The sequence below is a fragment of the Miniopterus schreibersii genome, assembly GCF_964146895.1.
Source record: "Miniopterus schreibersii genome assembly, chromosome: 16".
Classification (NCBI taxonomy): domain Eukaryota; kingdom Metazoa; phylum Chordata; class Mammalia; order Chiroptera; family Miniopteridae; genus Miniopterus; species Miniopterus schreibersii.
In genome coordinates, this window is record NC_138116.1 from 36,160,048 (window position 1) to 36,174,031 (window position 13,984).

The 13,984-nt window shown below is 47.0% G+C and overlaps 1 protein-coding gene across 1 annotated transcript in view; it reads left to right on the forward strand.

The window, feature by feature from the left end:
- DNAH2 (dynein axonemal heavy chain 2) overlaps positions 1 to 13,984 on the forward strand; it is a 103,440-nt gene that overhangs the window by 35,611 nt on the left and 53,845 nt on the right. Inside the window, exons 15-30 of the mRNA XM_081162046.1 lie at positions 3,133 to 3,279; positions 4,000 to 4,156; positions 4,625 to 4,864; positions 5,163 to 5,351; positions 5,539 to 5,686; positions 6,166 to 6,358; positions 8,205 to 8,405; positions 8,491 to 8,647; positions 9,013 to 9,187; positions 9,632 to 9,795; positions 10,895 to 11,056; positions 11,160 to 11,263; positions 12,478 to 12,634; positions 12,783 to 12,865; positions 12,982 to 13,162; positions 13,822 to 13,960. Coding sequence (XP_081018172.1) covers positions 3,133 to 3,279; positions 4,000 to 4,156; positions 4,625 to 4,864; positions 5,163 to 5,351; positions 5,539 to 5,686; positions 6,166 to 6,358; positions 8,205 to 8,405; positions 8,491 to 8,647; positions 9,013 to 9,187; positions 9,632 to 9,795; positions 10,895 to 11,056; positions 11,160 to 11,263; positions 12,478 to 12,634; positions 12,783 to 12,865; positions 12,982 to 13,162; positions 13,822 to 13,960 — 2,597 coding nt within the window. The remainder of the gene's footprint in view (positions 1 to 3,132; positions 3,280 to 3,999; positions 4,157 to 4,624; positions 4,865 to 5,162; positions 5,352 to 5,538; positions 5,687 to 6,165; positions 6,359 to 8,204; positions 8,406 to 8,490; positions 8,648 to 9,012; positions 9,188 to 9,631; positions 9,796 to 10,894; positions 11,057 to 11,159; positions 11,264 to 12,477; positions 12,635 to 12,782; positions 12,866 to 12,981; positions 13,163 to 13,821; positions 13,961 to 13,984) is intronic.

The window sequence follows — 13,984 nt, forward strand, 5'->3', positions numbered from 1 at the left end:
TATTTCTTGCCACTCCCTCTGGCCTGCAAAGTTTCTGTTGATAAATCAGCTGACAGTCATATGGGGGCTCCCTTGTAGGTAACTAATTGCTTTTCTCATGCTGATTTTAAGGTTCTCTCTTTGTCTTTTTAATTATGATGGCATTTCATTATGATGTGTCTTGCTGTGGGCCTCTTTGGGTTCCTCTTGTTTGGGACCCTGTGTGCTTCCTGGACTTATAAGTCTATTTCTTTCCCCAGGTAGGGGAAGTTTTCTGTAATTATTTTTTCAAATAGGTTTTCAGTTTCTTGGTCTCTTTTCCCCCCTTCTGGCACCCCAATAATACGAATGTTGGGCCTCTTGAAGTTGTCCCAGAGGCTCCTTATACTATCTTCATATTTCTGGGTTCTTTTTTCTTTTTGCTCTTCTGGTTGGGTGTTTTTTGTTTCCTCATGTTCCAAATTGCTGATTTGATTCTCAGCGTCCTCTACTGTTGATTCCCTGTAAATTATTATTCAATTCAGTTCCTGTAGCCTTCATTTCAAATTGGTACTTTATTATGTTATCGATTTTCTCAGTTATTTCCCTAATAGTCTGCTTAAACATCTTTATAAACAAAACTCTGAACGCTGTATCTGTTAGCTTGCTTGGATCTGTTTAATTTAGTTCCTCTTCTAGAGATTTCTTCTGTTCTTTCCTTTGTGACATGTTCCTTTGCCTCCACATTTTGACTGCTTCCAGGTGTTTGTTTCTATGTATTAGGTAGAGCTGCTATGTCTCCTGGAATTTGTAGAGTGGCTTTGTGTAGTAGGTGTCCTGTAGGGCCCAGTGGCTCAGCCTCCCCTGTCACCTGACCTGGGCCTTCTAGGTGCTCCCCTGTGTGGGCTGTGTGCACTGTCCTGTTGTAGTTGGGCCTTGGTTGCTGTTGGCGTCACTGAGAGGAATTGACCCCCAGGCCAATCGGCTGTGAGGACCAGCTGCAACTACAGCCAAAGAGCTGCTGTGCTGGAGATACCCCTATGGAGCAGGATTTACTTCAGGGGGGCTTTGGTTCACCAAGTGTGCCCCTTGAGTGTGTCACTTGTGGATGTGGTAGAGTTGTAATCCAGCATGGTCGAGTCTGACCACCTGGTGCACTGTCTCTGGGGCCTCCGGGAAGTGCAAAGTCAGCCTGTGCCAGTGCCTTGCCCTGGGCCACCCAGCATGAGCTACACAGCAAACTGTAGTTGGCTGCTGCTTGTGCTGGGCTTGGCGTTGCCTAGTAGAGGCCAAGCTATGAGCCAATGCAGGCTGCCGCTAGTGCCAGGCCTGGGCCACTTATCAAGCCATATGGGGCTCGCTGCTGCTTGTTTGAGAGGTTTTAGGAAAGTCCTAAGCATGGGGCTCCAGAGGCCACTTGCACAGAAAAGCCCTGGAAATGGCCTGGATGAGCTGCAGGTGGGGAGGGGCGGGGCCTCCGAGAATCACGGGGCGGGGCCAAAGGTGCGGGTCAGGTGCTGGCGATTCAAACATGGCGCCTGCCTGCCGGCTGTGTGCGGGGAGGACTCGCCAAAGGAGCAGTGGCCTCCACCAGCTCTTCTGCCCAGGAGGAAGCCGCCCCTCCACCTCTCGCCCGACTTCAGGCAGGTTAGTTCCTCCCCAGTGTCCCAGGTCCTTTCAGCCTGCTGCCCGGCGCTGGGGCTCAGAGGGAGCGTGTCAGAGTGAGTCTGTGCCGGGTCCTTTAAGAGGAAAGCCTGGGGCTCCCGCAGCCTCTGCGACCCTCAGCGACAGTCCCCCCTGGTTTCACAGCCCGGAGTTGTGGGGACGTCTCTTCCCGGTCCTGGGGCCCTGGGCTGGGGGCCTGCTGTGGCACTGCGACCCCTCACTCCTCCTGGAAACCCCCACCACCGAGATTCCCTCCCGGGTTTACCCCTAGGCACCGGGTGTGGGCCTGCGGCGAGCCCCGATCTGCCCGCATCTCCGCCTCTCCTGCCGGTCTCGGTGCTGCTTCAGTTCCCTGGTTGTGGGGCTTCTGTGCCGCCAGATTTCAGGAGGTTCTAAGTGAGGGTGGTTCTGTATTTTAGTTGTAATTTTGATGTGGCTGCAGGAGGCGGTGGGTGCAGCTGTGACCTACGCCGCCATCTTGTTTCTCTCCCCAGAAATTTATTGACAAATTTCTGGCAAAGCCCGAACATGGTTGTGAAAAAAAGTTTCTCATAGGGTTTTCAGCTCAACATCAGGAAGGCATTATCCAAATTTGTGCTGTTGACTGACACGCTAAAATTTGACAAGTTAAAATTTCTCAACTGTGAGCCTCACTGCAGGCTTACTCGGGCAGGCTGTTTTCAGGGGACTCCTGAGGTCATCATCCTTGGCACTCTTCCTCTTAGGCTGGTCAGATGCCACAGAAAATAGTCTTTCAAACTTCATTCTAGAGGATGTAGGTCCAGCTGCCAGAGTGCTGGTTTCTGGGTAAGAAAAGAAGGCTGGAGATCTTAACATTTAGTGTGCACATGGCCACTTAATGCCCCTTCTCTCAGTACATTACCCTCTCCTTCAACTGGGCCTGGGGTCCCCAGTCCAGAGACCTTCTGGTTCTGTGCTGTCTTCTCCAGACAACAAGCCTTCAGTCTTTTGTTGAGGTGAAGAGGGCACCTGCTTAACTGCACTGAGTAGGGGAGGGGACATGGGGAGAGCTGCTTCCTAAACTTTCACCTGGTTCTCCTGTTTTAGTCCCACCTTCACCCCCTTCCTTGATACTTGAAGCCACCAGCTCCTGGGCCTTTAGAGAGTCCTACAGCATGAACCAGGTGGCTTCTTAGCTGTCTCCATCACCTGCTTAAGATTCCAATTCTGCTTCTTACCCATATGCTTTTCAGCTTCCAAAATTATTCTGTTCTTGTCTCCTTGTATTTGTGGGCTTATGCCTTAAGCATCAACAACAAAAACCCCTTTACTATTGTTTTAGTGGTTTGGGGAGAGGAGCAAAAGCCAATGTGTCTAGTTGGCCTTCTTACCTGGAGATTCTACTTCATTTCTTTTTTTTTTTCTACTTCATTTCTTATCTTTAAATGCCTCAGTGCTGCCCAGCCTGCACCCCCTCGGTCTGCTGTTGGTTCTTGCTTATGCCCTTGAACAGTACTGTCAGCTGCTTTGCTTTTCTTTCTCTCCAAGGTCCCTGCTGATTCTCTTTGTGGAGATTGACTACTGGGAGCGGCTGCTGTTTGAGACGCCCCATTATGTGGCAAATGTAGCTGAACGTGCGGAAGACCTGCGCATTCTTCATGAAAACCTGCTGCTCGTTGCACGAGACTACAATAAGTAGGGCTCCAGTCCTCGTTGCAGCCCTTCTGTATGCTATTTTATGCCCCCTACAGTATCCATCCTTTACATTTTGTCCATCTCAAAAAAAATTTGTTCATTCTTTTTCTATGGCCCTACAATTATTCCCTTGTAGTTTTTTCTTCTAGCTTTAGGGTCCTCTCCCACCCCATAGGGCCAAGTATATTGTAAGCCTGGGTCACTTCTCTAGGGATGAAACTGACATTAGGATTATGGTCATAGAATAACACCAGATTCATGGAAGCAAGGCCATGCTGTCACCCCTTCTCTTAATGCCCTTGGTACTCATTTCTGGAGTGAGGCTTTGTTCTGGGTTGGATACCTTTTTCAACACAGTTAAAGTCCAAGTGGGTGGAGCTAGCAATCCTTTTTTGAGTGTTTAGAACTGAACTATCCATTATGGTAGCCACTAGCAGGATGTGGCTATTTCTATTTTAATTAATTAATTGAAATTAAATAAATATTAAAAATTCAGTCACTCATTTGCACAGGCTACATTTCAAATGCTTCATAGCCACATGTGGCTAGTGGCTATCATATTAGCACAAATTGTTGAACATTTCCATCATCACAGAATGTTTTATTGGAAAGCACTAGTCTAGAATCATGGGCTTTCCGATTTTTCCACCAAGTTTCTGGTGTGGACGAGAGGTCTTCAGAACTTGTCCCCATCAGCTACCAGTCTGCTCTTATACACAGGATTATTGCCATGCTGTCCCCAGATGAGCAGGCCCTGTTCAAAGAACGTATCCGATTCCTGGATAAGAAGATCCACCCTGGACTCAAGAAACTGCACTGGTCCTTGAAGGGGGCCAGTGCCTTCTTCATCACAGAGTGTCGCATACATGCCAGCAAGGTAGGCCATGGTCATTAGACCCTAAAAGCTGAACAAAAGCTAGTGCATGGGAAATTAATCCTTGAATCTTAGGTAGTGGTGGAGAGACCAGGGAGAAATGGGAAAGAAATTAAGTGTACTTAGGGAAGGATTTAAAAAAAAAAAATATGTCTTTATTGATTTCAGAGAGAAGAAGGGAGAGGAAGAGAGAGGAACATCAATGATAAGAGAGTCATTGATGGGCTGCCTCCTGCAAGCCCCCTACTGAGGATTGAGCCCATAACCCGGGCATGTCCCCTGACAGGGAATTGAACCGCAATCTCCTAGATCATATAGGTTGATGCTCAACCACTGAGCCATGCCAGCTGAGTTTTATTTTTATTTTTATGTCAGCAACTCTAGGTAAAGGACAGGTAGGAGGATAGAAATAGGCCCAAAGGGTCTCTTCCCAAGCTGAACCCTCATGGGGGGGTGTGGTTCTGAGTTCAGATACAGGCAATTGTGAATGAGTTCAAGGCATCCACTCTGACCATTGGCTGGCGAGCCCAAGAGATATCAGAAACACTGTTGGTACGCATTAGTGGCAAACGGGTGTACAGGGACATGGAATTCGAGGAGGACCAGAAAGAGCATCGGGCAGCTGTGCAGCAGAAATTGGTGAGCCTGCACCAGGATGTGATAGCCATCATGACCAACTCCTATGAAGTCTTCAAGAATGATGGTCCTGAGGTAAGGGTCCTGTGGTCAGTGCTTTGTGGTGGGGGAAGCCCCCAGTCTCTGCAGTCTATTCAGACCATTCTCTCTCTCTCTCTTTTTTTTTTTTAACACCCCTCTCCCCCTCTGTCCATGTGTGCTTCTTAAACATCCTGCTCTATTCTTGAATTCACCCAACCTTTAGTCTTTTAAACTTTCTTCCTTCAGGACTCAGAGTCTTGCCTTTCTACTTAACCAGCCTGTTTCTGTCCCTGTTGGCTGGACCTGCCCTGTTTTCCCTGAGGGTTCTCTTTCCCTTCCCTCTTCCCACCAGATTCAGCAGCAGTGGATGCTATACACAGTTCGGTTGGACCACATGATGGAGGATGCTCTGCGTCTGAATGTGAAGTGGTCACTGTTGGAACTATCCAAAGCTATCAATGGGGATGGAAAGACCTCCCCAAACCCACTCTTCCAAGTCCTTGTAATTTTGAAGAGTGATGTGCAGGGAGGTGTGACACAGGTGGGGACCATTTTGCCCCCAACACCCAAAACTATCATACTTTATTTGCCAGTCTCCCTCAATCCTTAAACTTGACCCTTGGCCTTGACTTTATCCTATGGCCTCCGGACTGGTTCAACCTTACCAGTCCCTGAGGCCAATCTCCTTCATGGCTTATGCTAAGGCTCTCTCTACTGTGTTCCCACAGGTGGAATTCTCACCCACCTTGCAGACTTTGGCAAGTGTGGTCAATGACATTGGCCACCACCTTTTCTCCACCATCTCTGTCTTCCGCCACCTCCCTGAAATTCTCATCAAGCGCAAGTTCCTTCGTGACCCCATCCATACAATAGTGGGTGAGTGGGTAATGGGGAGGGCATCTAGCGCAGGAGTATCAGAGGCTTAGAAATGGGCAGAGCTAGGAGGAGAGACCAGGGCTGTTTCCAGATATACTGGGCCAGTCATCTCCATTATAGGTGGAAAACGCAGGTCAGGGGGCTGGATTGGGGAAGGGAGCAAAGGCAGGGATGGAGATTGAGATTAGGTAAGTGATGCTCAAGGGATTTGGGATTTGGGGTGGGAGATTAAGGAAGGACAAAACTGGGACTGGGTCTGGGATATAACATGTCCGGAAACCAACAGGTGATACATCTGAATCCTACATATTAGATTCATACTTTAACTTTCTGCCTTCTTTATTTTCTAATGCACATGTTTGAGCCATTTCTTTGGGGAGGTAGTTTTGGAGCAGAGAGTCTGGGGCAGTGGTTAGGGGCCAGGCGGGAGCTTGGGTTGGAATGGAAGTTAAGGAGAAGTATTTTGCTGGGTCCTGAAGAGCGAGATGAGGACATCAAGAAGATCCAGGCCCAGATCAGCAGTGGTATGACCAACAATGCAAGCCTGCTGCAGAACTATCTCAAGACCTGGGATATGTATCGGGAAATCTGGGAGATCAACAAAGACTCTTTCATTCGTCGCTATCAGCGGCTCAACCCCCCTGTCTCTTCTTTTGACGCTGACATTGCCCGGTAAGGAGGGCAGGTGGATATGAAGGTCAGTCTATAAGAGATATAGAATCTTCGGAGGCATTCTGGAACTAGAGACTCAGGAAGGAAGGTTGGGGGTAGGGAGGGGTGCGGAAAATATGTCCTCAACTATATGGAAGTAACAAGACCTGGGGCATTGGACCTTTGTTTCTCAGGGGTTGAGGTCAGGTAAGAGCTGGACAAGATTTAGGGAAGAGCAGCTTTGGTGGGGAGTACCCACAGGGTTCTGTTGGAAAGAAGGAAATGCTCGGGATCTAAGGGACAAGAGAAGCGAACACTCATTTTTAGAAGGTAGGTTGGAGTTAAATTGAAGAAGATGCTGAAATTCTAAAGGCAGGGAAAGAACTCTCATTTCTTTGTCCTCTGGTTATTTATTCATTTGTTAAACAAATGCCATTGTCCTGTGGGCCCTGAGGAATAAAAAGAAGAAATGAACAAGTGTTTCCTCCTGAGCCCGTAGTGTAGGAGGGAAGACAAAAGAGTAGTGCTGGGGCATCTTGAGAACGGGCGAAACCCCAGCCCTGCCACTTTCTAGCTATGTAATCTTTTTTTTTCTTACTCTTCACCGGAGGATATTTTTTCCATTGATTTTATAGAGAGAGTGGGAGGGAGGGGGAGCCGGAGAGACAATGTGAGATAGACACATCGATTGGTTACTTCCCACACGCATCCTGACCAGGGCTGGGGATCAAACCTGCAACAGAAGAATATGCCCTTGACCGGAATAGAACCTGAGACCTTTCATTCTGTGGGCTGATGCTCTAACCACTGAGCAAACTGGCTAGGGCTAGCTGTGTAATCTTTTTTTTTTTTTTTTTAATATATCTTTATTGATTTTAGAGAGAGGAAGGGACAGAGAGAGATAGAAACATCAATGATGAGAAAGTTGTCATTGACCCGCTGCCTCCTGCACGCCCCCAACTGGGGATTGAACCCACAACCCAGGCATGAACCTCAATCTCCTGGATCCTAGGCCGATGCTCAGCTGCTGAGCCACACCCAGTTGGGCTAGCTGTGTAATCTTATGCAAGGTACTTAGGTTCTCCGGGTCTCAGTCTCCTGTGAAACAGATATTACACCACCTACCTTATGCGGTTGTGAGATTATTAAATATATGTAAAAGCACTTTGTAAACTCTAAAGTACTGTCCTAATGTACTTACTATTATACAAGCTTCAAATGTGAAAAGTATATGATTAAAGTTTACAAGGTACCAGGGCAGTTCAATGGAAGGAGAGAGAACTTCCAGCCAGGGACATTAGGAAAGGCTTCATGAAGGGAGTGATTTTGAGGCTGGGCTCTGTGGAATGGTTAGGATTTCAACAGGCAGAGATGGACAGTGGGAGGGCATTTCAGGTAGAGAAAATAGCATAAGCGAAGGCATAAAGATGGGAACACATAAGCATGTTTACCAAATAATGAGTAGTTGGAACATAGGTACAGGGATTTATATACAGCAATCAACTTCATTCTCTTAACAATCTTGTGAGGTAGGGTCTTTTATTATCATCATGTTACAGGTGAGAAATGGAGGCTTCCAACAGTTAAATAACATGCCTGAGATCACAGAGCTAGTGAGCACCTGTGCAAACTCAACTCAGGTCTATGTAACTCTAAAGCCTTGAATGCCAGACTAAGGAGTCTGATAGCTATCCTGTAGGCAGTGGTTGGGGGATGGACTGAAATGTGAGACACCTGGGAGTAGAAGAATGCTTTGGAGCTGCTGCACAGGTCTGGGTGGCAGGAAATGAGAACTTGAACTGGCATCAGGGCAGTGGACATGTCTGCAAAGAAAAAAAAATCCTAGCAGGAATATGGGCTCTTTCAGCTACACAGAGGTTGCTAATAACGTGCAGAAGGAGGAGACAGTCCTCAACATCCAGTTTGTGCTGCTGGACTGCTCACATCTGAAGTTCTCACTGGTGCAGCACTGCAACGAGTGGCAGAACAAGTTCACGACTCTTCTCAAGGAGATGGCAGCCCGGCGCCTCCTGGAGCTGCACACCTACCTGAAGGAGAATGCGGAGAAGTATGGGCAGGGGTGCCAGGCACAGACTTGGGGAGAGCAGACCCTGTCTTGTCTACTTACCTGTGCTCTCTTTGCCTGACTTTAGAATAAGCCGCCCTCCCCAGACGCTAGAGGAATTGGGGGTCAGTTTGAATCTCATGGATACCCTACAGCACGACTTGCCCAACCTAGAGACCCAGATTCCTCCCATCCACGAGCAATTTGCCATTCTTGAGAAGTATGAGGTGCCAGTTGAGGAGAGTGTGAGTTCCAGTGATGTTTGGTCTACCCAAGTTCAACCCATGCCAGCAGCAGGTTGTGCGGGAAGCTGATTTCCCACATAGTAGACACTTGTGCTGTCAGGAGGGAGAGCAGAGAAGTGTGGGGGAGGGAAGGTTCAAGATTCAAAGGCCCCTGAGAGCCAAAGCTAACTCAAATAATATTTCTGGTTAGTTTATGAGTTTCTTTTAGGCCCAGCAACTCACTGCTTGATTTCTTTGGGTCTCTTTGCATGTAGAACTTGGCCATAGACTCTGATCTGGAGGATCAGGAAAGAGTCCTTTAAAGCATTGGTGAGAAGGACAGAACTTCTGTTCATGGGTCATCCTCCCCTGTTTGATATCCGCAGGTACTGGAGATGCTGAACAGTCTCAATGGGGAGTGGGTCATCTTTCAACAAACTCTGTTGGACAGTGAACAGATGCTGAAGAAGCACAAGGAGAAATTCAAGACAGGCCTCATTCACTCAGCTGATGATTTCAAGAAGAAAGCACACAATCTTCTGGAAGAATTTGCCACCAAAGGTGCCCCTTTCATATCCTCTGCCCCTTCTTTACTATTGTTTAGACCCAGTCTTTCAACGCCTGCAATCTAGGGAGGTGCGAACAGGGATGAGCAGAGGAAGGACTGAACTAGGGTAGGAAGAGAGCAGTCGCACTTCTGTCAGCAATGCAACTGTTGTCTCTGACTTTTGGTCAAAAGGCAGCAGCCCAGCTCACATTTCCAGTTTTCTTATACCCACCTTCTGAGTCCCACCTGTTTCTGATTCTTGAGCCACATGTAGTAGTTTTGATAAGATCGATCATCATTCTTTGAATGCATTTTCTCTTATTTTCCTTCCCTTCCCCCTCTCACATGAGGAAGAAGTGGGATTTACCCACAAAGAGGTAGGAGAGCAATGACAGTCCTTTCAGAGGACCTATGGCCTTGAGTGGGATTCGATGAGTTTCATCTTGGATTTTCCGCAGGCCCCTTCAACAGTAATGTGGGACATCAGGCTGCTCTAGAGCAGATTGCCCAAATGCGGGCGATGCTGAATGCCATGCGGGAAGAAGAAAACAGTCTCCGTGCCAACTTGGGCATCTTCAAGATCGAGCAGCCAGTCTCCAAGGACCTGCAGAACCTGGAGAAGGTGGGGTGCTGAGATAGGTCCTTCTGGTAACCAAGGATAGGGGCAGGGGGCAGAGGGCAGGTGAATGCATCCAAAGGGCCTGGAAAAACAGCTGGGACTAGGAAGATGGGTGCATGAGGAGCTTTTTTAAAAAATTGATGTAAAACTCAGATAACAAAAGAACTAATTTAAAGTGAACAATTCAGCGGCATTTAGTATATTCACAATGTTGTGTAAACATCACCTCTAGTTCTAAAACATTTCCATCACCCCAAAAGGAAACCCTGTATCCACCAGCAGTCATTCCCATCCCGTCTTTCCCCAGTTCTTGTTGGCCACTGACCTATTTTCTATGCATATGGGTTTGCCTATTCTGAATATTTTATGTAAATGGAATCATACAAATTTGTCGCTCTTTGTGTCTGGCTTTTTTCACTTACCATAATGTTTTCAAGGTTCACCCGTGTTGTAGCATGTGTCAGTCAATACTTCATTCCTTTTTATGGCTGAATAATACTCGATTGTATGAATTTACCACATTTTGCTTCTCCATTCACAATTGATGGACGTTGGGGTGGTTTCCACCTTTCGGCTATTGTGAGTAGCGCTGCTGTGAGTGTGTGTGTTCTTGTATTTGTTTGAGTCTCTGTTCCCAGTTCTTGCGGGTATATACCCAGGAGTGGAATTGCTGGATCATATGGTAATTCTATGTTTAACTTCTTGAGGACTTGCCAAACTATTTTCCACAGCAGCTGCACCATTTTACACTCACTAGCAATGTACGAGGGTTTCTATTTCTCTGTATCCTTGCCAACACTTATTTCCCCCCACTTTTTTTTGGTCCTAGCCATTCTGGTGGGTGTGAAGTTGAATCTCATGTGGTTTTGATTTGCATGTCCCTACTGACTAGTGATTTTGAGGATCCTTTCCTGTGCTTGTTACTTGAGGAGCTCTTAAGGCAAGAGAATGGAGAAAAAAAAATCTGAACTGAGGAGGGAGCTCTATTGCCTGGAGGGAAAAGCTTCTCAGATGAGAGGAGCAAAGTACCCGAGTTTTTGTCAGGAAGGAAAAAGGCAAGAGTCATGTTACTAAACACATCTTTCTGCTCTCTGCCATGAAGGAGATAGATGCACTCCAGCAAATCTGGGAGATCACACGGGACTGGGAGGAGAACTGGAACCAGTGGAAGACTGGCCGGTTCCTCACCCTGCAGACGGAGGCCATGGAGACCATGGCCCATGGACTGTTTCGTCGCCTCACAAGACTAGCTAAAGAGTATAAGGTGTGTGGAGAAAGGAGAGGGAGGCAGAACATAAGCCAATGGAGGAAGGGGAACTGTGTGGGGAAGATTACTACCTCTTCTGATGCTTCCCACTTTTGTTCAGGACCGAAACTGGGAAATTATTGAAACCACTCGATCAAAAATTGAGCAGTTCAAGAGGACCATGCCTCTCATCTCAGACCTGCGAAACCCTGCCCTTAGAGAGAGGTGAGTCTGCTCCTCTGCTCCTGGGGCGACCCTCAGGCCTGTGCTGTCATTGGTCCTTTTAGTTGTCCCCTCCATGGTGATCATAGCTCTCTGTGCCCCTCTTTCCACAAACACACGTCTGGAAGAAGCCTTCACTAGAGCCTGCCACAGTCCTCTGTTTCTCCCACTGTCCTGGGTTCCCTGTCTTCCTGGTTCCTTCTCTGCGTCCTTCCCCTTCTGTCTCCTCTCACTTTATGTTGTCTGTCACAGCTAAGCTTTATGCATTCTGTTATAAAAAGTTCTTTTTTAAAAATAGTTTATTGATTATTAGAGAGAGAGGAAGGGAGAGGGAGAGAGAGAAACGTCAATGTGAGAGCCATTGGCTGCCTCCTACATGACACCTACAGGGGACTGAGCCTGCAACCCAGGCACGTGCCCTTGACCGGGAATTGAATCAGCAGCCTTTTGGTGCATGGAACGATGCCAACCAACTGAGCTACACTGGCCAGGGCAATAACTTTCTTCCTTTATGGTTTTTGCTCCTGTGCTTATTTAAGACCTCCTCTACCCCAGAGTTATAAATGCATTCTTTCCAACTTTTTTCTAATTCTTTATAATTTTGTTTTTCAAGTTTAACTTTTTTAATGTATCTGGAATTTATTATATGATAGAAGGGTCCTTTGAAACCACTGAGGATAGAATAAACTATCTTACAAATGGTGTTTTAATAATTAATTATCTATCCCTTTAGGAGAAAATAATTTTACTTCTTTTGCGTTGCCTCTAGTATAATGTTTTTGGCAATGTTTCACCATTGAGTATTATGTGGTTAAGTATAAACTATCCCACTTTATTTGCTTAAGTTATTTAACCTCTCTAAGCCTCAGTTTCTTCATATATTAATGGAATGACAATAATTCATCATTTATAGAGTGGTTGTGAAAATTAAGTGAGATGTTTCACATAGAGCACGTAGCCTGGTACATAATCTATGATAAACCTGTAGTAATCCATCTTAACTGCCTCTCCAGAGAACCAGCACCTCAATCTCTGTATTCCCCACAGTGCCTAAGTTGCATTTTAGAGCCTATTTAGTAAAAAGGTGTGGAATCATGAATAAATAAATACAAGAATCATAATATCCCAATGGGAGAAAGCCCAAGGAGTGACGCTAATACTTTCCAGTAGGCCTTGGTGTCCAGCCTCCTCAACTGACCTTTTGTCCCTGGCTGCAGGCACTGGGATCAGGTCAGAGATGAGATCCAAAGGGAGTTTGATCAGGAATCTGAAAACTTCACCCTGGAGCAGATTGTGGAGCTTGGGATGGATCACCATGTGGAGAAGATTGGGGAGATCTCTGCCTCAGCAACCAAAGAACTGGCAATAGAGTTGGTATGACAGAATCCTCTCCCATACTCCCCCACTTCCTAAGCCTGGAGCAAAGACTCCTAGCTTTTTATCATCTGATGTCTTCTTGCAGCTTCTGTTCCCCTTGGGGATTAAATATCTGATTGTTCTGTCCCCCGATTTCTTCCCACAGGCATTACAAAACATTGCCAAGACTTGGGATGTGATTCAGCTAGACATAGTACCCTATAAGGATAAGGGCCATCACCGGCTCAGGTAGAGAGGGCCTCAGGGAGCGAGGAGGGGGGAGGGCTGTGTGACCTGGGCTGCGGAGTGGGGACCAAGGATTGGTAAATGGGGAAGGAACATAATCTTGAAGCCTTCCTCCCCAGAGGTACAGAGGAAGTATTCCAAGCGCTGGAAGATAACCAGGTGGCTCTGTCTACCATGAAGGCATCTCGTTTTGTCAAGGCCTTTGAGAAGGATGTGGACTACTGGGAACGCTGCCTGTCCCTCATTTTGGAAGTTATTGAGACGGTGCTCGTGGTACAGCGTCAGTGGATGTACCTAGAGGTCAGCATTCAGTGCCTGAGCTCTTTCTACACCCCGTTTTTACTCCTTTATTTACATAGGACCTAAATATTTGCCTGTTTTCAGCTTCATTTCCCCACCTCTAAAGCTATTCTTCGTTCAGGACCCAAGCATTAGTTGTTACCTCTCATCATCAATTCCCTCCCTGAAAAGTCCTGTTCTTTCTCCATTTCTCTTGCGTGGACCCAGATATCTGGCATCTCTGGCCCTTTGATTCTCATGCTCCTTATCTTTTTTTTTAAAATACATTACTAACTTTTTAGTCTGTTTCTTTTTACTTTTTTTTAATCCTCACCTGAGGATACTTTTTGCATTGCTTTTAAAGAGAGAGTGGAAGGGAGGGAGGGAGGGGGGGAGAGAGAGAGATAAACATTGATGTGAAAGAGACACACTGATTGGTTGCCTCCTGCAGGCTCCCCGACCAGGGCCGGGGATTGAGCCTGCAACTTAGGTACGTGCCCTTGACCAAAATCGAACGCGAGACCCTCCAGTCTGCAGGCTGACGCTTTAGCCCCTGAGTCAAACTGGCTAGGGCTAATGCTCCTTAACTTCTACTCAACTATCATCCATGGTCTGGGAGCCGGGGGCAGAGTGGGGAGTATATGAGAAACAGCTTCTCACCCCAATTCTTGGCCCTTCAGAATATCTTCCTAGGAGAGGACATCCGTAAGCAGCTGCCCAATGAATCAGCCTTATTTGACCAGGTCAATGGCAAGTGGAAATCCATCATGGACCGGATGAACAAGGACAGCAATGCTCTCCGGAGCACCCACTATCCAGGTCTGAACTCCTTGACCTCTTGCC